Raw genomic sequence first — 22011 nt, 5'->3', positions numbered from 1 at the left:
GTTTGAACCCATGTCCATAATGCAGCTGGAGCTGAGGGGCTCCACGCTTGCAGCTAGGGCTGCCATGGGGAAGGAGGATGATGGCAAAGCAGAGGCGACTTCCAGCCCACTGTGAAAACCCACAGGACCACGGCCACCACCCCCAGCAAGGGAAATCACACTTCAGAGAAACTCCCAAGCCCCAGAAAGATGGGCAAAAAGGCAGGAAGGCTCATCCTTCCCTGTGAAGGGCAGGGTCCCTGCTAGAGAAGGAAAAACTCATACCTGCCATGGGGAAGAGCCTGGGCAAACTCTTGACCTCTCCGGCATGTTTCCTCCCATCAGCACACAAGTGTAAATGGCTTTTTTCCAGTTCCCTTTTCAGATAACTTTTCAGGGCTTCCTTTAAGAATGTATTTTTAAAAATGCATCGGAAATTCCCATATAAAACAATGTCCTTACTAGGTGATACAAACACTGTAATCACAGTCCCCAGCTGAACTACAGAAGCAGACAGCAACCACAAAAAAATCCTCAGTAAAAATACGGGGAGTATATATATACATGGCATTTTCTTACTCTTATTTGAATATCTGTAGATACACACACCAGAAACAGAGATACCTCTTCACCTCCTTTTGCGTACCCCCATTAAAGCACCGAGATAGGCATAGGATGCCACAGGGATGCAGTCTTGGGTCAGGAAAGCCAAACACAAACTTTGCAAAACTCTGGAGCACTCTCCATCTACAAAATAATCTCTGGACTGAATTAAATCTCATCCAGGAGCTCTCTAGATACAGCCACAAGTATAGAAACTGCTGGAATATAATAAAAAAAGTAACAGAATAGTACTATGTAGCCTCTGCTGTATACCTGCCTTACCAAATCATCGGTGTTTTGGTTATTCCCAGGCTGCTAGGTTGGTAAATCTGGGTCTACAAACGCCAGCCTGTGACCTTCTGCCCCAGCTCACAGGAGGGTTAACAGGAGCGACTTCAAGAGGAGCTAAGCAAGGCCTTAGGGTGACACTCGTAACGGCCATGCAACACGACAGGAGACAGAGGGTGCCCGAGAACCCTTGAACCCGAGAACCTTGGGGGACCCCAAGAAGCAGGAGTGCAGAGATGGGATGAATGGATGGGATGGTGAGTCTGGGGAGGCAGTGGGAGCTGCCAGGGCACATGAGAGAGATGGCAGAGCAGATGGGAGAGGCCATATGGGGTGGTGAGGGATGCTACCAAGAAAGCTAAAAGAAGCACCTGAGAGAAAAAATGCTTGCTCAAAGGAGCTCCGTTTCTTGTATTCCTTTTGTTTTTTGAGAGGGATAGGAAAAGAAAGGGAAAAACCCAGTTAGGCTTTGTACTGTGGTTATGATTCAGACACCATATGGACTCTCAAACTGTCCCACTGCCCAGGGCTGAGCTTTGCAGCTGCTATTAAAACCATTATGGAGAAGGCAGCAAAAACCTCAACAAATTCTCCTCGAACATGCTCCATTACCAAACCCAGTGCTGAAAACAAACTGTATTTGTAGTGCTTAGTGGATGGCTTTCTTGATATTATCCAGAAACCCAAAAAAAATACTTTCTCTCCAGTGTGGTCACTTCAGCTGCAGTATATACTCTTTACGTTTCATATGCGTGATGTTCATCTCTGAGACACACATTCCAGCCATATGGCATCATGCGGGAGGGATGACATCCCAACACCAGCTCTCCTTTGGGTCCCTCCCTATTCTCTTTATCCATTTATCTTTTCCCTTCTATCGAAATGGAAACAACCTACATTGTTGTTTCCTACAACCTACAGCAGTAAAAAAACCAAATGAGCTCCTCCAGGAAACGGACAGCATTCATTGTTGTTTTTTTTTTTTTTTAAAAAATTAAATAAACCCGAGGAGAACGATGCTGATGCTTTACATGAGGGTGTAGGGGAGAGCCGCTGATATTAGCCATCTGGGCAGGAGGCTGCTTGGACTTCAAATCACCCCAAGCAATTCAGAGGCTGTAAAGACATTTTGGAAGATGAGATGTAAAAATCAAAGCTAAAGATGAGCCTGCCGACCAGCACAGACAGACAGCCCTGGCAGTGGGACAGCCTGACACACCTGAGGCCACCTGAGACCAGCACCAGGGCTGCTGACAACACACCAGCACTGCAGGATGCAAGCTGAGTTTTATCACATAGAGGGACAACTGACAGCCCTGTGGTTTAGACTGGACATTTCCTTTGAATGAAAAAAAACCAAAAAAAACCCCAAACAAAACAAACAACAAAACAAAAGGTAATCCATCAAAGCAAGCACCTAGATTCAGCTTTTAGGAAGCAATGGGCTCAATCACATGAGCTCTCTGTGTGCCACCAGCACCTTTTAAACTTGTGTTTGCACACTGATAGCCAGTGATTCTGAGTGGAAAGCAAAAGGTTGCATTGTGAGATACTTGCAGGAATTAAATTACACTGGCGTTAAGCACTGACATTAGTCTTTCCCATTATGCTGGACAAAAAGTGCTACCAATCTTTTAGGCAAGATATACATAGGGCTTTCTACATGCTGCTCTGCTTTGCTGCTGGAGGTTTTCTGTAGATCTCAGGAGAAGGTCAAGATGGCATCAGGAGCTTCTGTGCTGGGGAGGACAGTGGTTGCCATTCACTGTTGGCTTACGGTGGTCCCTGTAACTGATGCTCCTACTGCCCAGATGAGCAAGCTAGAGAGACAGGGCTGCTTTGCTGGGGCAGGAGCCTGGGCAGCCTTTTGAAAGATAAATCCTCATCTCCACATCCACCTGCTGTCATCTCAAGTCATTTGTTCACAGTAAGAAGGGATATCAACCCACCAAAGATCCAACCCAGGCTTTACCTAACGCTCTTTCCACAAGGGCAATGTGGGAGCCTTCAGTCAGAGCCCAGCTCGACTTTAAAACCCTCCTCAAACCAACCTCTGGCCAAGTGCAAAGCGCCCAAAAGGGCTGGCAGCTGCCTCCACTCCTACAAATGCTGCGGGATCGGCCGTGGGCTGCAGCAGGAGCTGTGACCACCCAGGGAGCACCCAAGGCCCTGGCCTGGGTGAAGGATGGATCCAATATTAAAATCCACCTGGACACCTCCAGTGCCTTCACTGAAAGCGATAAAAAGTGCAAAACCTTCAAGCCACAAGCAGTGAGTGATGCCATTTGCAGTGACGTGCACCAGCGGAAAGAGAAGGATGTGGGTTGTCCCTGAGCTCTGTGAGCCACACAGCTCCCGGGGGCTTTTCCATAGCTTGAGTGACGCTTGCTAGCTACCAAAGGAAAAAAGACTGAGAGCTCACTCCATAACCCCCAGGTCTTGCCAAGGCCTCATCCCTTGTAAGACCTATTAAAATAGCTCCTGGGCGTTTGCCAAGTGCACAAGCCCAGCTGGAACCGTCTGTTCAGCGACCCCATTGCAAGGTCATCCCTTCTGGAGACCGAAAAAGCCACTGTTCAACCTACGATGTGTAACGTTTCTGCTGAGGGCTTTGGACCTTAGATAACTTTCTCCCTTCCTATTGCTGCTCCTGGCCACGTCCCCATTCTCAGATCCCCAGCCCTCTTTCACAGTGAAGATCAAACGAAGGAAACTTCTGCATGGAAAGGAAGCCCAACCACCACCACATTTCCAGCTTTTCTGCAGCACATTCACAGCCAGTACAAGGCTCCCGCTTTTTTTTTGTCCTAGTTTTTTATGTCTCTTTTTTTCCATTTCTTTCCCCATCCCAGCCTGTACCCGGAGCCCCCCCCGTACTCTCCCATCACTCTGAGGAATTTGAGACCAATTCTGCATAGTGCAGAAAGGATGGCAAAATGGAAATATATGAGCAAGGGGATAACCCTGGAAGGTCCTGGGAGGTGCTGAATGCCTGCAAATCCCACTCATTTCCCTAAGATAAACACTCTCACTTCCCTGTAGCACAGGATCATAACTAAGCGAGAAAAAAAACCCTAAATACTCACACTCAAAAGCACTTAACTACAACCTACTTGCTATTAAAGTTGATTTACTTTTACAATGAATGCTTTACAAGCGTATCGTAGGATTTTATCACAGTAACACTAAAAAAAAGAAAAAAAAAAGGCACACGTTGAATTCCTGTTGATATATAAAGCAGCCTAGAAACGTAAAAACACAGCAAACAAAACTTTGGGCTCAGCAGCGACCACCAAAACCCACCAGCTCTCCGAGGATTAACAAACAAAGTCTGTTCTCTGCTACTTCTGCAGCTGCAGGCATGTCCCCAGCCCGGGCGGCAGGTCCCCCGGCATGCTCCCCAAGGGCAGGGTGCTCATTCCCGAGTACCCCAGCTCCTGGCCCTTCTGCTCTCACCCAGGGAACTCACTGAGACACCAGGAAACCCACCACGGTTGAGGTCAACCCTCAAGCGCATATTTCAGCTTAGCATGTATTTCACCGTGTGCTGTCCTTAACAGAAGCGCTTCCTTGGACTGGGCTGACATCCCCTCGAGGTGCATTATTAATTATTTGCCAGCCAAGAAGGTGCACTGTCATGGGAGATGAAGAAGAGGATTGCACCACACAGCACAGCCAAATGAGAACTGATTTTTTTATCCTTCAGAGGAACAGTTTACAGAGGGAGGCTACCTTGTGGGTCCTCCCAGCTACAGAGAGTAAGTAAGCGAAGCAGCTCACCTGGGAGCATCGTCCCCTGGGCACCCCAGCCCCGCAGCCCTGCCTGCAGCCCAGCCGCTCTGCCGGGGCATGGCCCTGCAGGCAACGGCAGCGCTGGGGGCACAACCAGCTGGCTCCGACCTGCCCCTTCGCTTATACTTTCTGAAGCTGAATACAGAACCCCAGTATTTGCTGGGTTTTTTTACTACATCTTGGAAAAGACTGGTTCTACCTCAGGCAGGATTGACTGGCTGTGACTGCATTAAGAAGACAGAGCTCGGTATGTAATGTCCTAGGGAAAGTATTGAAAAGAAACTCACTCCTGCTTCAACCCACATTCCTTAACTAAAACCTTTTATTATTTTTAATATTGTTGTAAAGCTGTCTCCCCAGATACATCAGTAAAATGAAGAAGGATCCCACATTGTGCTTGCAGCCACCTTCCCAGAGGAGCATACTCTCCTGGAGAGTTCAACAGAAATGGGGTGATGTGGGGCCTGGCAGCATCTGCCACCCTGATGTCTTCTCTCTGAGACACCTGCAAGGCTGCCTCACTCAGCTGTAAAAAAAAAAAAAAACAACAAAAAAACCAACCCATGACCACCCCCAAGAAACCTCAATGTCTTTATCCAACTTCTCTGAAAAAAGATTTTAGAGATGCCACACAATACAGCCCTTTTTAGCTATTTGTGCCCTCGAGCCATGCATTAATACAGCTGAGACTAAGCTGGATTGAGGGAATTTTAAATTGGTGTACCGGACAACATAGAAGGTTATGAAAAATAAAAAGATAAAAAAGCACTCTAAAAAGAAAAAAGAAACACTCAACACAGAATGGGATTGTAAGCTGAAAATTTCGTGAGATCAGGGTGAACCAAGACCTCTACTGAAAATATTATTAACAATAGCATCTTATCTCCTGTAACACAGAAACTACACCGATTAATAGCAATACAGCCATTAGTAACAAACTCCCAAATCTTAAAATATTATCATTTTATCACATTTTTTTTTTAGACTGAGGGAAAAAAGTGGTGGTCAGGAGAGAGAACTCTATTTTAAACTCACTCTTTTTAAACCTTCTGACTTTGCACCTTTGTAGAGCCTTATGCTAACAGCATCTTGAAATTGTAAAAGGGTATTTCAGAAAGAAGTAAGAGCATGTATATACACTTAAGACAGACTTCTCAGGTGCACAAAAGAACAAGCTTTGGAGACTGCATGCAGAAATTTTGACGCCATGTATACAGATGTCAGGTCTCTACTAGTAAACTTCAAGTCAGGAAAAAAAAGTCTTCTGCAATTGATTCATGGATATTAAATCTTTCCTAAAATGTCCAAACCAAATTAAACCAAATGAGGTATTTTTTGTGAGTTGCTTTTAAATTCAGTTCTTGCAAATATCCATTAAACCCTTTGAAAATTAAATGAATTTTATTTTTAATGTAATGTGCAATTGTGGAGACCTGAAGAAAAGCGTGTGGTCCCCAAAGCACATGTGTTTTTCTAACTATACAAGTAGGTCTAATAAAAGATATTACGTCTCCCTGCAAACCTCACCTAGCTTCAATTTTCTGGCTGACTAAAGGTAACAGAAAAAGTTTAATGATTAACTTTCAGGTTCTCTATTCTCCCCCTTTATCAGGCTTTTCCTGGCTGCTAGCATCCCTGCCTTCCTGCAAAACACTGCCTGCAGGTCTAGGGGAGGCATGCACCCACCTGCGGGCAGTGCCAGGGACCTCAGCCCAGCCTCCACACACCTCCTCCTGATACATCACCACCTCAACAGCCTTTGGACCCGAACGTGGCTGGAACAACCCAAAACTTCTAAGAAGATCTCAAATAATGTTTGAGATGTGGTTTCTTTTGCGACAGTGGAAGGAAGCTCTAAGTAAGGACCCAGGGTGGAAGCTGTGGCGCCTCCGGCCACTCCACCTCATTCTCCTTGTCCTCTCAAGGCTGTTGGAGGCTGAAACAAACCCCTCCGGAGCTTTCCAGCCAGGCTCGTCTTGGGCCCTGGATGAGCAGCACGCACCACAAACAGGCAAGGGAGCATACCTAATCTTTTTTCTCATCCCTGACCCTGAAAATGTTCTCTTCTTATTAGCGATAATTCACAGCCACACAACTCACATCTTTAATTTGGTGGAACAAGCAATGCCTACCAAACACCATCACTAACTTACTGATACCAGAAGTACCTATTCACCCTGAGACACCACATCTGTCGGCATGAGTGACAACCACCCTGCTGAGGGTTTCTGCATGGGTTTTTTCCTGCGCACCCAGGGTGGGCTCAAGTCAAGGCTAGGTTAAACTCTCATTGTTTTGCAAATCCTACCCTTGTAGCTGCTTCATCTCCACCTTTCCTGCACCAGCTGGAGGACACTCGGCCTGGTCAGCTGCACACAAGCACCTTCTGGTTTATGGAAACCACATTCAATGTCCAAATATTGCACAGTTCCTTGAATAATAGAGCTTACAACCTCCATAATTTATCACCAGTGTTTAAAATAGTATCACTAACCCTCACAAGTAATGACAGATGAAAAATTTATCTAAAAACAAAGCTATTTCAGCTATGATAATCAAGAAAAAATCTTTGCTAATCTGCTACATCTTTGAGCAAAAGAAATACATGCTCCCTGGGTTGCGTACTAAAACAAAAATGAACATTGGCAGAGCAAGCAAAATCATCTACAAATACAAATCAACCTTTTCTCCTTGTGAGCCAGAGCAGCCCAAGGGATAACAGCACGTTCATACTTCTGATGTATTTATACAGCACATTTCATCTTCATTAATCTAGATAACACACTGGCAGATTCATATTTTTCGATTCCAAGAATGATGAGCTATTTGTGTGCTATGGCAGTTCAACACCCACCTCTCCCCTGACCACGTGGGGCCCCGCAGAGGTCTCTGACCGTCACCCTGGAGCACCCTGGAGCACTTCCTACTCCCCCACCGCCTTGGGAAGGGGCTGTAGCACTGCAGCCCTGGCTTGTTCCAGCTCCCAGTAGCCCCTGAAGTTCACTCCACTCATTTGGTCAGACGAAGAAGCTCGCTGAAGCACAGGGCAGCCCTGTCCTTGCCCTCCCCAGCTCTGATGAACGTCTTTTCTCATGGGAGCAACCTCAGCAATGCAACAAGAGCTAAAGGAGGATGATCAGGACGCTGGAATAAAGCACGCCCGGCAAGGATCTGTATTTTCTCTCTCTTTTTCATCAGGTGGTATTTTGCTCAATAATCTTCATTCTTAAGGTGTCTTATTTTCTTGTGCATGCAAAAGACAGCTACACTGAAACTCCTGCGGCTGCTGGGAGGCATTTCCTACCGACATCCTGAGCACATTAAGAGACAAATAAAATCCAAACTGTAGAGAAAGTGACTGCTCTTGAAACCATGTTAAACTGTAATGGGCTGAAAATGTCTTCATTTTTATGCCTCTTCACTATCACAGAGAAGAAAGTCAGTGCTGATGTAGGTAAGCACAGGCTATAGGTTTATCTAATAATGTATACTGAAGGTAGTGAAAAATATTTCAAATTTGCCTACAGTTATAAAACTGTAAATCACACTGAACGATACCACTGCCATAAGCCGTTTTCCTCTAATGGTTTTCTGTATTTTATTGGTTCAATAAAACTCATCACCTATCAACCTAAGAGCTGTAGTTATATACCCTATGGTTATTCTCAATTAATTGATTTTTTTAGTTCTGAAATTGTGCCACAAATCCACCAGAAGAGTGAGGTATGGCAAAGTGAACCGATCAGATTTCATTTCTTTCTCGGGAAGGAGGTAGGGGAGGGGGGGAAAGGGTGAGTCTTGTACCAAAGTTTCAGAAAGCTGACAAAAACTCCTGCCTTGCAGTAGAAAGCAGTTGGCAAAGACGGATGCTGATGCATCGTACCCCTGTCTACATGTTTATAGATTTGTTCACATTATACAGATTACAAAATCTGTATCAAACAGAGTGTGCTGAGAAAACTCCCTGGGATCTTGAAAAAGAAGGCTCCTGCAGCAACAGCATTACACTGTGCCTTTGTCCTAGGGGATCCCAAAGCCGCTCGCACATTAGCTGCCACTGGCACGACATCACCCCGCTGGAATCAAGAGGTACAGGCTACATGGCCAAGAGGTGAAATAAGACATGGTACTCATCAAGAAACCCAGCTAAACAAGCATTTTACAATTATTTCACACACAAATATGTCTGTGTTTTCATGGTTCATTCCACAAATACCCGAGAGATAAAATGTACAGTACTCCGTGTAATCTATTACTCTAATTAATACCTTTGATAGTACAAAGAAAAATCCAGTATTGGTGAAAAATCCGTAACACATGGCCAGTTGAATTTCTTAAGCGTACTTCAGAATACAGAGGTGGCTTCGTAATTATCCCCAAGCCCCTTTCCATTTAGTAGCATTACTTTCAGCAAGAGTTTTGCCAAGTGTCTCCCTGGTTCTCAGCTCAACAAATGGGTCACCATCCCTGACCTGTTGTCCTCCTTCTGCAAGCACACAAATGCTGGGCCCATTTGTTTCCCTGAAATCCTCTTCCTTCAGAAGGAAAATGGAAGGTGATTCTTCTGTAGAAACTTGTTGGAAGTTGCTCTCAACAGAGAGATCACCTACAAGAAGAGTTTTCTAAACGAGCTATTTTGTTGCTCCTTGCAAGAAGCAGACCTTGAGAGAGGTGCAGATCCCTCTCAATGCCTTGTTCAAGGTCTAGCCAATTGACATGGATGGGCTTCAAGGTATTTTTTTTGTTTGTATGTAATGCAAAGGTCACAATTCTTGAAGGACTTCTCTTCAAGCTCTCATTGAATGAGCGTGATGGATCTTCTGTACCAAACTCAGCCATGCTGCTGTGCTCTCCAGGGGCCCTGCAGGAAGCGCTGGAGAGGACATTGCACAGACACCCACAACAGAAACACGTCTCACCCTCTCCTGCCTCCTTACTTTGCACTGAGCTGGTGAATCACACTTGCTGCCAGCATTAGGTACAGAGCACGCACCAGGACTCCTCCCTGGCATGTGCCTGGATTCAAGCATTCAGTCAACTTCAGACAGCTTTGCTGTTTCGGCCTGTCAGGCACATGAACAAAAAATCAGTTGCTACTTCCTTGCGATTCACATGAGGAGTGCCTGGAGTCAATGGGTTCAGTGTGGGGATCATTCAAACCAGCTGCGGCCAGTGAAAAGAATCCATTCTTCATTCCTGTGACCAGGCTTGCTAGAAAGTAGGGAGCAAATGTTCCACCCAAAATAGTTTTGGTCTGAGCACAAGAGAAGCTATTGGCAACAACAACGTTGAAAGAAAGAATGTCTTAGCACCAGGCTCAGATGCCTTGCAAATGTATTTTGTAGCCTCTACCGCAAATTGTATTCCGTTCTGCCTGTAACAGACTACATGCTTTAACCAGCTCTTGCAGATTGCTGCGTCTCTTTATTTTGGCTAGTAGAGAGCTCCCTTCCGTATGCAACCTATCTGGGATGGAAAGCAGATCTACTGGGATGGAAAGTCCAGCCCCTGCTGAGCACCAGGCCACTATGGCCCTCCACAGCGAAGCCCAGTTGTGCAGGAGTCCTGGGCAAAGGGTGCAAATTGGGCAGCTCCTGGCTGCTCACCCTTCCCTGGAGCCGTGTGGCCAGGCAGAGGCGGGGTGTATTCCCTCGTGCTGGCCACGCAGTGCAGCTCCTACACGATGTGTAAATGTGCTGCGTGCACCCTCCTGCCCCGGCTTCCCGGTCCATCCTGGACTCATGGTGCAGAGCAGGCTCTGAACAAATCCTCCACCATGTTGTACGCTCCCATCACCATCCCTCCATGCACCCAGTTTTAGCAGCACAAGGATGCTCTGAGAGTATTTAAACAAATTTTCTCAAAAAGTTGTAAAGCACCACAGCAACCAGGTGGGAATGGCCAGGTCTTTGCAGTTTATTTTTAAACTACAACAGTTCTGAAAAGCAGAAGGTGCTGATGTTGCTAGGGTTGCAAAGGTAGAGTAGCAGACAGTAGGAGTTCCTACTGGATGAGTGACCAGGCCTGGTCTGAGCTGTTCCTCTGGGTTGACTGGCAAGAGCAATTAATCCTGATGCGGTGCATATGTTCCAAATTTTGTGTACTTCAGAAATGAAATGAGAAAAAACGTTACTGTGCTTTGCTGTGAAATATCAAAAGCCCTGAACTGTGATGCATTAGGATGGCATTGTCTTAAGGAATCTCGTCCAACTCAAGGCTGACAAGAGGAGCTGGCACGCAGACATGAAGAAGTGCCCATATTCTTTCCTCGCACACCCAGGTACTTTTGCATGGCACAATAACTCATGTGAATATGTCTCCATCCTCTTCATACAGTTACCAGTGCAGCCTGAACTTAGGACAACGCCCATTAACAGAAGATAGAGGAGAGGATAACAACTAAGATAAAAAATATTTGCATTTATTAATATCACAATATAAAGGAAATGATAAACCCCTGCAAGCCGAGTTTCTAATTTGGTCTTAATCTCACTGGGTGTAGCTGCATCAGTGCTGGCTGCCTCTCTGTCTCAGCCCTGGTCTCCTTTCCATTGGTCAGGACAAGCCTCTTCCCAATCACAACAGCTGGCTGGAGCAACCCCCACCTCCTCTTAGTACAACTTTCCCTTAGAGCATGATGACTTCTAAATCCTTTCAGGCTCAAAGCCCAGTAAGCAGTAAAGCCCAGCACAAAGTGATACTTATTTCTCATAACTACTTTTTTTTCGTACAAGAATCCAATAGAAAAATAACCTCAGCACTATTTGTCATAGCCAGAGGTGAATTTGAAGCGCTTACGAAGTGAATATGCTGCACACAGCGATGCTCGGTGCAGCATGCCTGCTTCTTAACAGAGTTAAAGGAAGATCTTGCCCCAAGCCAAAGCTCCTATCTTCCTTCAGCTGTATTAAGAAGTGACTTCAAATCTTTTGGGGAGCTGGAAACTTTGGTGTGGAGAAAGAACTCAATGAACAGCCACAACGGCTGTGGAGTGGTTTCCTTAATTAGAAAGTTGGCTGTGTTTCTCAGGAGGAGGAAAACAATGCTACAGACAGCCAAGGCAAAGAGCAAGTAAAAAGTGTAGCACATGCAGCTCCGAGGGAAACAGAAAGCGGCTCTATCAGCCCCCCCGATCCTCCAAACCACTTGTAATTATTAGGCTGAAAATCAAGCATGGTCCTGCTGCTGAATCAGAGCAGTAAAAGATTGTGAATGACTTGGCCTTAATTGATTCATTTTGACAAGGCTCAAAACACTCTCCAGGCAATTTAAGACACCATAAAAATATCAAGGAACTGACAGTTTTTGACCTCAAGATGTCAAATACAGAACTGCTGTCTAGTTTTGACGAGCTGTCACTCTATCCCCTGGACATTCCTACTGCAGCTAAGCATTTCATATGATGAGCTCCTACCACACAACACGGTCCATGAGACTACTGACCTGTTCTCAGAGTATCAGTCAACCCAGCTTCAGCAGCGTCCAGGAATCCCTGGCGATACAGTGGCAGTGGTGGTCTTATCCCTCTGCCCTGCTCTGGTGCTGAGTACAGAGACATCCAGCGCTGTGCGACCAACTGTGAAGAAGCTTGAGACACCCACACCTCAGTGCTCGCACGCTGGCTGGGCTTGCCCGGCTGTCCTGGTGGAGAGCCCGCGTGCTGTTGCAGGAGAACTAGCGAGTCACGTAGCAAATGGAAAACACTAACCGGGAAGGCTGTGTACTTTTTTAAACAGCGGACCAGATCCCATCCTGAAAACACAACAAACTCCCTAAGGACGGACAGTTCGGATCATGCACATCTCTCAAGCGAGCAAGGAGTACATGCCGACAGAGATGGGTAACTGTACCAAAAAGTGAAGAAAACTACAGGTAGACACACTGCAGGCAAACAAACTGCAGCTTTGCCCGGTGCTGGCTGCATGCAGGTCTATCAAACCGACGAGCACCTGACACCTGCGATCAGAAAGAAGCTGACACCTGTCATGCTGAGATGATTGAGCATCCCGCTATGGAAATTCAAATGGCCGGGGCCAGAACAGCACTCCTGGGGAGGAGGCAGCTGTGCCGTGTTTGGGGAGACCAGCAAGGCAGAAGAGGAAAACACTTGGCTGCAGCAGAAAACCAACATACTGATGCCTCTCCTAAGCACAAGACTGGCCAAGGATAAACACAGTTTGTGGACTGTTTCCAGCGGTGCACTTGAGATGCTCTTACTGTAATTGAACACGAAGCTGTGGCCTCCCAGGGCTGCGCATGCTCCTTGCCATGGCGGGCTGCCACCCCGTGTGACTGAGGACAGGGTGTTTGTGTTTTTCTGCTGCAAATCAGCTGCCAGAATGAAATGAAATGTGGGTGTCTGATTTAAGGGAGGCTGAGGAGCACGGCTGCGGTCTGCAGACAGGTGACTGGAGAGCAATGGCAGCAGGAAGGCTGAGTTTTTGGAGTGTGGATCCAAAAAGAAAATCTCAGAGAACACCCTTGCAATCCCCTTGCATGCAGGAGATGAAAAACAATCATCCCAAACTGGCCAGGGAGAGGTGCAGCTCCTTGGAGGGTCGCTGCCCCAAACACCTCTGCAGCAGGACCATGGCAATCACCCCGGGAGACCTGCAAAATTACCTTACGGCTGACACCCAGGACCTTCGCATGGCTTGATATAAAGCAGCAAAGCACAGGTTAAACACCCTGTTTACGAGAAAATTAATCTTAAACAATGTGGAGTGAAATCTTGGATCTGGGAATCAATTTTTAAAAAAAGCAATTTTAACTTGCTGTTTTGCCAAATTCTGATTGAAAATCATTGCTCAGACCCCAAGGGCTCACAACCCACTTACCAAACACGGCACTGCTGTATTTGGATGGACTTGAGTCAGAGTATTTCTAACAGCATGGAGGGTAGAAGCTAAAGAGAAACAAACAAAGCACGTAACCACACCAGCTTGAGAGAAGTATACAAAAAATCTGGAACACAAACATTCTGTGAATGTTACCAGCAGTGTTCTTACCAAGCCTGGAATACTTTCCTAGAAACTGGCTACCTTTAGGGCACTGTCTGTCCCACTGCAGCATTTTGGCTTAGGCTGCCGATTCCAGTATTCTCCCCTTTCTTCTGCCCTCCTACCTTCTGTCTTCCTCTCCCACTCCTCCAAATATGCTTGCACTGAAGAAAAGCTGCTCCCTTTGACTCTGCTGGGCAGTTTCCAGCCCTGCCCATGCTCAGCAGTGCTCGCAACCTGGCTGCTGCCTGGGCTGTCTGTCCAGCATTTTTTGGTACGTACTTCTTGTTCAGTACTGCGGTGCTTTCGCTACGTGCCTTATGAACAGATTAATCAACCAAATAGGTAAGAGGCACATTAACTCAACATGTCTAATAACTTCCCAGAGGGGGAGTAAAGGAAGTTGGAGATTCCGCAGGAAACTGTCCTGGTATGCAAAGCATGGCCAGATTCTCCCCATGACAGGGGGCATTGCAGAGAGGAATCATATACCCTTGGCACCTGGTGCAGGCAATCAATGGCTGAACCATAAAACCACCAAAAGCAAGACAGGAATTGCATTGCAAACTGCTTATCTTCTCGATTCCAGCTGCTGCTATGGAGCCTGAGGGCTCTGGGAAGAGTGTGAGAGGCTTTTCAGAAGGAGTTAAAGCAGCACTCTTCCTTACTGGCACCTGACGCCTTTTCCTTCCTGGAGCAAAAGCAGCTCACTTCCCCCCTGGGAGAATGGTGGAGCATCTCCTTTGGCTCTCACTAAGTGCTCTGCAACTTCCCATGCCGTAACCGGTTGCATAACATGAATCTGCGCTGTGCAAAACCTCTCGAGCACCAAGCCTTGTAGGAGCCAATGTTGTTTCTCCCAAACCTTCTGTGAGATCTGCTTTCCATATGTCTCTGCCGATGTGCTTGCCTCCTTCACGACTGTGAAAGACCAGTCTCCCTCTCCGCTGATCCTATCCCTTTCCATGTCTCAGCCCACCTGCCAGTTGCACACAAATGCACGTGGATGGGTATCAAATGGTCCTGTTTGCTTTTCTCAGCACCATTCTTCTCTCCAATGCCACCCCTACTAAGGACATAACACCATAGCTACGTGCTGTCTCCAGCCTCTGCTCACGCAGTCCCACTGCCATTCTGAGGACAGAAGCCACAGTAGGATGGGACTTCCCTTGGCATTTCCCAGGACAAAGCTCACCTACTACTATGAAACAACTACCAAGACAGAAAAAAATCAGTTGCAGAACTAAGCACATGTTACAAATCATACTTACTACCTACTTGCCAAACTCCCTCTTTTCCATGTGCCACCTTAGAAGAACAAGACACTCAAATGGATCTGCTCTGGATTTCTCTTACGAATGTCTCACAGCTGCACATCCTTTACAAGGTGCTATTTACTTACAAAGCACTACCTTCCCCCCTGAGAGATACCTGTCTACAGTGTGGAACTTCTAATACTGAGCCATGGCCAAATTCATTATCTTCACACACTCTTGTCACGTCAATATGACATAATTGCCATTTCTCTTTCTCTTCCTCAACTGCTACCATGATTCGTGTTGCCATTAGCTTTTACAGGTGACCTCCCCTGCTTTACTGTATTCCACAGTGCCACTAATCTTAAAATTATCCCAAAATGCATACTGACAGATATGCCAGTTCTGACATCTTCTGCCACTTCTGAGGATGTTCTTCAAACCCCTCTGTAAAACAGCCAGCTCTGCCCTTCCCACGGGACCTCATCCCTCCTTCTGCAGGGAAGAGCCACTGGTCCTTGCCCATTATTCATGCTTTTGTGGTTGAGCAGCCAAGTAAGCTCCTTCTGTGCCTCCCGTTCTGTGGGTCTTGCAAATCCAGCTCCACTTTTCTGCCATCACAGTGTGTCCCACCTCCTGCTGCTGCAGCATGTCCCATCCCCTCACCTGGAGTCCTCTTCTCCAGGAGAGTCGAGGACTATCCCATGATATCCCACTCACTTCCAGCTAGAAATCCTCTCCTTCATTCTCAGTGATGCAAAAGCCTCAGTTTTTTCCCCTTTCTGCTTTAATGACTTCTAACTCCAAAGCACTACTTCTGTTTCAGGAGACCTGGATGCTCTTTCCAGCCACCTTCCAGCTATCTGTACACTTTTAGATTTCCACACTAATGCTCCAGACTTCACATAGTTCAATCAAGTTTGAAGTCTGTTTTTCCTCTTTGCACAGATACCACTAAGCTGTGCCTAGTGAAGCATGTATGGCAACCCAGCCATTTATAATGGTCAAAAAGCCACAAAAGTTTATAAATTATTTTTGTACAGTGCCCTCTCTACAGCAGAGCACAGTGGCACTGTATCTATGAATCATTTTCATTTTCTGAGTTATTTTTTTCTTGAGAGCATCACAGTGAGCTGGCTGGACTAGCACATTAATAGGAGCAAAGGCCAGCCCGACACATTGCAGTTTTAGGCTGAGCAAACCGAGAATGTGGCATAATCGACACGGGAACAGAAGTATGATTTCATGTAAAACTGAAATATCAGAAATGAAGAACATTGAAGCATTCAACCATACGCAGAACTAAACCACTTTTAAATGGCAAATGTCCAAACCAGAACAATAGTTCTTAACACACTGCCAGTCCTGCACCTCAAAGTCAGGCTGACCATGCAAAAATAACCGAAAACTGAATAGTCAACATCAGTGCCGATCAGTACTACATTTAAAAGCAATTTGAACTTTAATAACTCAACAGAACTTAATTTGCTGGTAATAAGAAAGGTGGAATTAATTCTTTTCCAAAGCATGACGTGGATGGATATCCTATCTCTGTAAGGCACACCCGAATTTGTACCAAGTGCTGGGCGTGCGGCCAAACACACACACACACGCACGCACACACACACGCACGCACACACACACGCACGCACACACACACACACGCATGCACACACGCCTCGGTGTCCTCCAGATCAGGCCCACAAACCACAGGAACAGAGATTAAGCAAGAAATGGTCTAACAGATTTAACATGCAACACCTGAAACCGACCAACATTACTGATATTTATTTTACCCATAAACCCCTCTATCAGAATTTTGTTTCAGAAATTTTCAATTGCAAACTTGCAAGTGTTCAGTGGAATCCCTTTTTATGCCTTGCTTCAGACTGTTAATAACACTCCCAGTGCTAATGACCTAACCCGTGAACATACAGAGGAAAAACAGCACTTCATGAAATATTGATACACACTTCGAAATTTGACAATTATCTCCAGAGCTTCTTGGTAAAATCTGAAAGCAAATAAATAGCAAACATTTCCTGTACTCATTAAAAGACTGAAAAACAGAGAAAGAAACCTACTCATTATCCATTTGACAAATATAACCTATTATTTTTAATAACGCACAGGCATTCAATGCATGGAATTTACAGCTTCTCTTGCTTAAGAAACCATTGGTTTTGTAGATCTAATTTAAAAAAATGCAATAAAAGTAAGTTATGTGGAGCTGGTTCCTTTTGCAGGAGAGGGTAAAAGCCGCCTTCTATTGAAATCAATGACAAAACTACCATTTTTCAGATGGAAGCAAATCTTCATCACTACCCTAACTTGTCCAGAAAGATGTTCTCCAAAAATCAGCAATAGTAACTTTGTTGGCCTTTCTCATGCAAGCTTCAGAAACAGAAAACTGGAGTAAAAAAGCGCTGATGAGCCAAAGCACGTGGCTGCTAGCCCACAACAGAGATCTCTGTATCTTATTTATCATACACCAGTGAGATGATACCCTGGCTTGCCCTCTGGCTGGAGCATGGCATGGGAGATGTCACGCTGCTCCTCTGGATCCTGAGCTTTTAGGATGAATGGCAAATACAGAGGACACCTGCCCCTGCTGAATAAATATGAACCATAAGGGGAAAACTCCCAACGCAGAGTTGCTCTGCATTGCATTATAGTGTAGTCATTGGGAGTGGTATAGGAATTCTGGTTTCTGGACCTTTTAGCCCTGACTGCAGATGAAACAGAACCACAACTGCTGCAAACAAGAATGAAATGGGAATTTAAGATTCTTAAGCCAAATGTTTCAGCTGGTAAGATAACAAATTCCACTCCAATGCAGGTCCACTCAACATGAGTGAGAATTCCAAGACAGGGAAAGCTTGCAATCGATAGGAATTGCAACTGCTGGCTAGCTGGGATAACTAAAGCTGTAGCTTTCGGCTTTCCTGATTACTTCAGTGTCCCAACAGGACGGTCTAGGTACTGACAGGCACCCTGCTGTCCACACTGAATACTTTCTTTTATCTTTCATAATACATACTAATCAAGATTACTTTCACTGACAGAGCAAAATACATGCAGTTGCATAAACTACTGCGCTTTTTGAATATTAATTTAAAACTTTATAATAAACCATTCAGAGGAAGGCAGAGAACACAACAACTAACTGTGTGTGACATTTCCATTCCTGGGTTTTTTCACTCTGTAGGTAACAGTGAGAGGCTCCAATACGAAACTGGCCCATCATAAAAAAAAAGGCTGATAATCTGTAGGGTCAGTAAAGGAATGTGTAGGAGGCAGCCTGAAACTGCTCAGGGATTTGCAGTGTTAGAACAAGCGTCAGAAAACACGCTGGGGTTAAGAAGACCAGCAAGGAAGATAAGGGGGCTTCATCCAGTTCTTGTATCCCACCACCTATGGCTTTGGTGTGGAGGTAACCCACCCGCAGACACCACCCTCACATCTGGAAAATACATCCCAAATGTTTCAATGGGACCCCAGTTTTGATCTTCTTTTTCTGGCTTTTTTCACCAAAAGTATATCCTAGATTATTTCTTATTGTTGTGTTTGCTGTCTAAGCAAAGTCCTGTCTGCTTTTTTACTTGCTAAGTCAGTATGACAACCTAGGAAATAATAAATTGCTTGATAACCAAAACAAGTCACTACTTGCAAACAATGAAGTCTCCGCAAAAGTACTGACCCAAATGGATAAGAACTGATACACTGATTGTATTTTTGAGAGTTTTTCTCCCCATTTTCATGTGTATGTGTATCTTCATATATAAATAAAACATGACAATGCCATCTTGGTTGTTCATATCAGTATTTACCAAGGATCTCCACTGGCTTCAACCACTCAGGTAAGCCCTGCTGGTTTCCTTCTTACCACAACAACCTGCTTATCTCTCAGATTACAGAGCCTAAACCACCCTCCTCCCAGGGACTATAGTGCTTTTGGGAACTGCAGGAAGAGTACTGTACTCCCACTCTTCTCCCAGCCCCTCCTTGGCTGCCTCTGCTTCCATGTGCAAGATACGGCAAGAGGCCGTTTCCCTTGACCACCCCACATCTGGTGGTTGAGATGCACCCCCCCAGGCCGGGGGTGCTCCCATGGCTTGGTGGGGTGCTCACAGGAGGGAAGGAACCACAAGCCTCCACCACTGACCCTATGGCTGGCAGCGATGGCACCAGCTGTTCAAACACTGAGCACATTCTCATACATCTGTCTGTGGGCTCTGCAGATGCTTCTTAATAACAAAAAAAGGAAATTTATGCCTGGCAAACAGGGTTAAAAGTCAAGGTCTTCCGAACTCCCTGAGACCTGGAGCCATCGCAGCAGGGAAATGAACTGCAGCAGCCTTGTAGCTGGAAAGCCTTCCACCCAGCAAGGGCACAGGGTGGCCCGGCACAGGCAGGGCTAGTGCCATGCTACGCTGTGCCATGGGACCCATGTTTAAGCCAATTGTTGGCCTCGACACCCTTTGCACTGGGAGAGAGGGTGGAGGAAGGGAAGCCGGGCACTAATCCGCTCCATCTGCTCTGGAGCAGGTAATTGGATTGCGAGTACAGAAGGCAAGGCTCCCGGCCACAGCGCTGGCGGTCACACCGGCCAGGCACAGGACTCAGAAACCTCCTGTTTAAACAAAGCTGCTCTAGTCAGAGGGCGAGGGTCCCACCGTGCTGCCAAAAGCACCCCTGCCCAAACCCTTCCTAAGGATGCACCGGTTGCACTGCAGCAGGGCATGGCTGCCCAGCACGCCTCTACTGGAGAGGTGAAACTAAATACTGGGAAAATAACACATGGGAATCGAACCTCCAGAAGTAACATTTCATCTTTAACAAAACACTAGAAACAGTAGACAGAAAAGATTAAAAATTAGCTTTCTTTACCGAAAGCCAGTGGAATGCTAACATCAGGTGTTATTTAGGTGTAAAAGTCAAAAGCTCATCTGCCAGTTGCTATACATAAACCTTACTAATATATGTCCTATGTCTGCAACAGTTATTCTACATCAGTTGCTTAATGGTGTTGGTCTGTTTTTTAAGGATTCAGCTCAGCACCTACTTTCCTTATAAAAATAACAGACAATTCAGTTGTGTAGCATTTTCATTAAACTCATCTGCAGTGTAATGCTATGAGAAGGACAAGGAGAAGAAATTAAAAAAAAATGTTTAATACAATAATGATAAGAAACCTTTAAAATTTTTTCCCTCTATGAACACTAAGTTTGTAGCTATGGAAACTACTTATGAGAAAGCTAAAAAAACGTCAGCAAATATAGCCAGGGAATGATCTGGATATAAGAAAAGTCCTAACAATGATAGAGAACTACAGACACCAGGTAAAAGGAAAGTGTAAATTGAAGATGACAACACATGTGCATCTGACATCTCCTCTGACAGACCAGATTCATTTTTATTGCCATGGCACTAAAGTCAATGAATTGCAACTGGAATGAGTTTGACACTTTATATTGCTTTTGATAAAACCATTATAAAAAGTGTATTTCAACCTTTAAAAAAGTGTTTTAAAAGTGTATTCTCTGCAATCAGTGAATCGTGTGCGCATATTGGCCAAGATAGTCAATAGCTTATCAAGGTAGTTTAAAGCAGGTCTCGCACGCTCTGTTCCTCAGCCACTTACCCTACTAATGTGAGCAGTTCTGATAACTTCAATTTTGAGATCCACATACAGCACACATCTGCACACTCATCTGCCCAACTGAGGTTAGTGAGAGTCCTTGTGTGCCTTTCAAAGGCCTTCCCAAACTCTCTGCGCTTATTTCCAGCTAGTACCCTCGTCAGATATTAATGTCTTGAGAACAATGCTGTGACCATCAGGACAGCAGACACTAGCCAGACATGTCTGCTTATTTCAAACAGTATTTTTGTATGGAAGTTACAATTCCCTTTAAAACCATTAGTCAGTAATTTTGCCAGCAAATGCAGTGAAAACTTCACTTTACCTTGAGTAACACACTAGCTGGGAATGACTCCAAGGACTTGCTATGGTCTGTCAGGTCAATGTACAAATTAAATCAGATTTATTCAGTACAGAGAGCTTCTTTTGGTGCTGTTTCCCTCAGGATTGTTAATTGAGCTGCCTTACATGTATACATTGTGATTACATGCTACAGCCTGTACAGAAAACACAGTGAAGAAAACCTGAAGTTGATCTCTGAACTGTCTGCTATACGGTACATTGGGCAGACAATAAACCAACATCAACAAATGCTCATGAAACTTATATTGTGTATGAAATACCACCACTAAACTCTCTGCCCATAGAAAGCTACGACAATTTCAATGCAGTACTCTTAAAACAATGTTTAACCATCCCTGAACAACCATCAAGGCTCTTGCTCCTGACTATGCCCTCTCCTCTTTGTGGGCTGCCAACATGCAGAGCTTCAACCTGCAACTGATGAGTGGTTAACACAATTTTTATCTGTCACAGGGCAGCAAATACCAATAAAAAGAATCACAACCAAGTGTTAAACAGTATAATCTGAGCTGAGCTAATCACAGTGAAAGGCATTTCTAGCTGGGCTCTAAGCTGATAAAAGAGATGAGTCCCCTTTACAATGGAGGGAACTACTTGTCCCAGAAGGCAGCTAGCCTCAGCCTGGCTTTCCCTGCTCAGGAGAAGCTCATTTTGCTCCTTCTTCCTTACGATACCTACCTGACTTGTACGGGGCAGCCCTTCTCCTCATCCCTGTGGGAAGCATCTCCCCTCTTGTGACCAAGCTTTTGTATCTTCACATGTAAACTAGAGTTTCAAAAACCATCCAAGAGACATATTTGCGATCACCCATTCCTCATCAGAGCTCCCCCTAAGTCCATCATCAGAAACAGAAATCTGGACAGACCACTCGGTCGGGACAAGTCTAGGCTAGCTACAATAATACATTATCAGCCAACAGGTTTAAGACTCAAACAGTGGCTAAAAAAAATATAAATCAAGTACTCTAATAAAAATACTAGTAAACACAATAATTTGAAGATGCAGCATTTTGGAGGAGGAGCTCCAGTAATCTGATCAGTGACCATTAGACACGGTTTGCCCTTGCCAGCTTTGCTGACCTACACTGTTT

At 45.3% G+C, this 22011-nt stretch overlaps 1 protein-coding gene across 4 annotated transcripts in view; it reads right to left on the bottom strand.

Moving 5' to 3' along the window:
* The window catches only part of CTBP2 (C-terminal binding protein 2), a 318873-nt gene that overhangs the window by 19937 nt on the left and 276925 nt on the right, over positions 1 to 22011 (bottom strand). The window contains exon 1 of one of the 4 annotated variants that reach the window (XM_055800423.1): positions 12106 to 12257. The exons of the other annotated variants lie outside the window; for them this stretch is intronic. Within the exon in view, the coding sequence (XP_055656398.1) occupies positions 12106 to 12220 (115 nt within the window). The 5' untranslated portion in view covers positions 12221 to 12257. Of the gene's footprint in view, positions 1 to 12105; positions 12258 to 22011 lie in introns of those variants that run through there. 4 annotated transcript variants of the gene reach the window in all.

Source organism: Falco peregrinus, chromosome 1, assembly GCF_023634155.1.
Source record: "Falco peregrinus isolate bFalPer1 chromosome 1, bFalPer1.pri, whole genome shotgun sequence".
In the NCBI taxonomy this organism is placed as follows: domain Eukaryota; kingdom Metazoa; phylum Chordata; class Aves; order Falconiformes; family Falconidae; genus Falco; species Falco peregrinus.
This window is presented reverse-complemented; position numbering and strand designations above follow the sequence as displayed.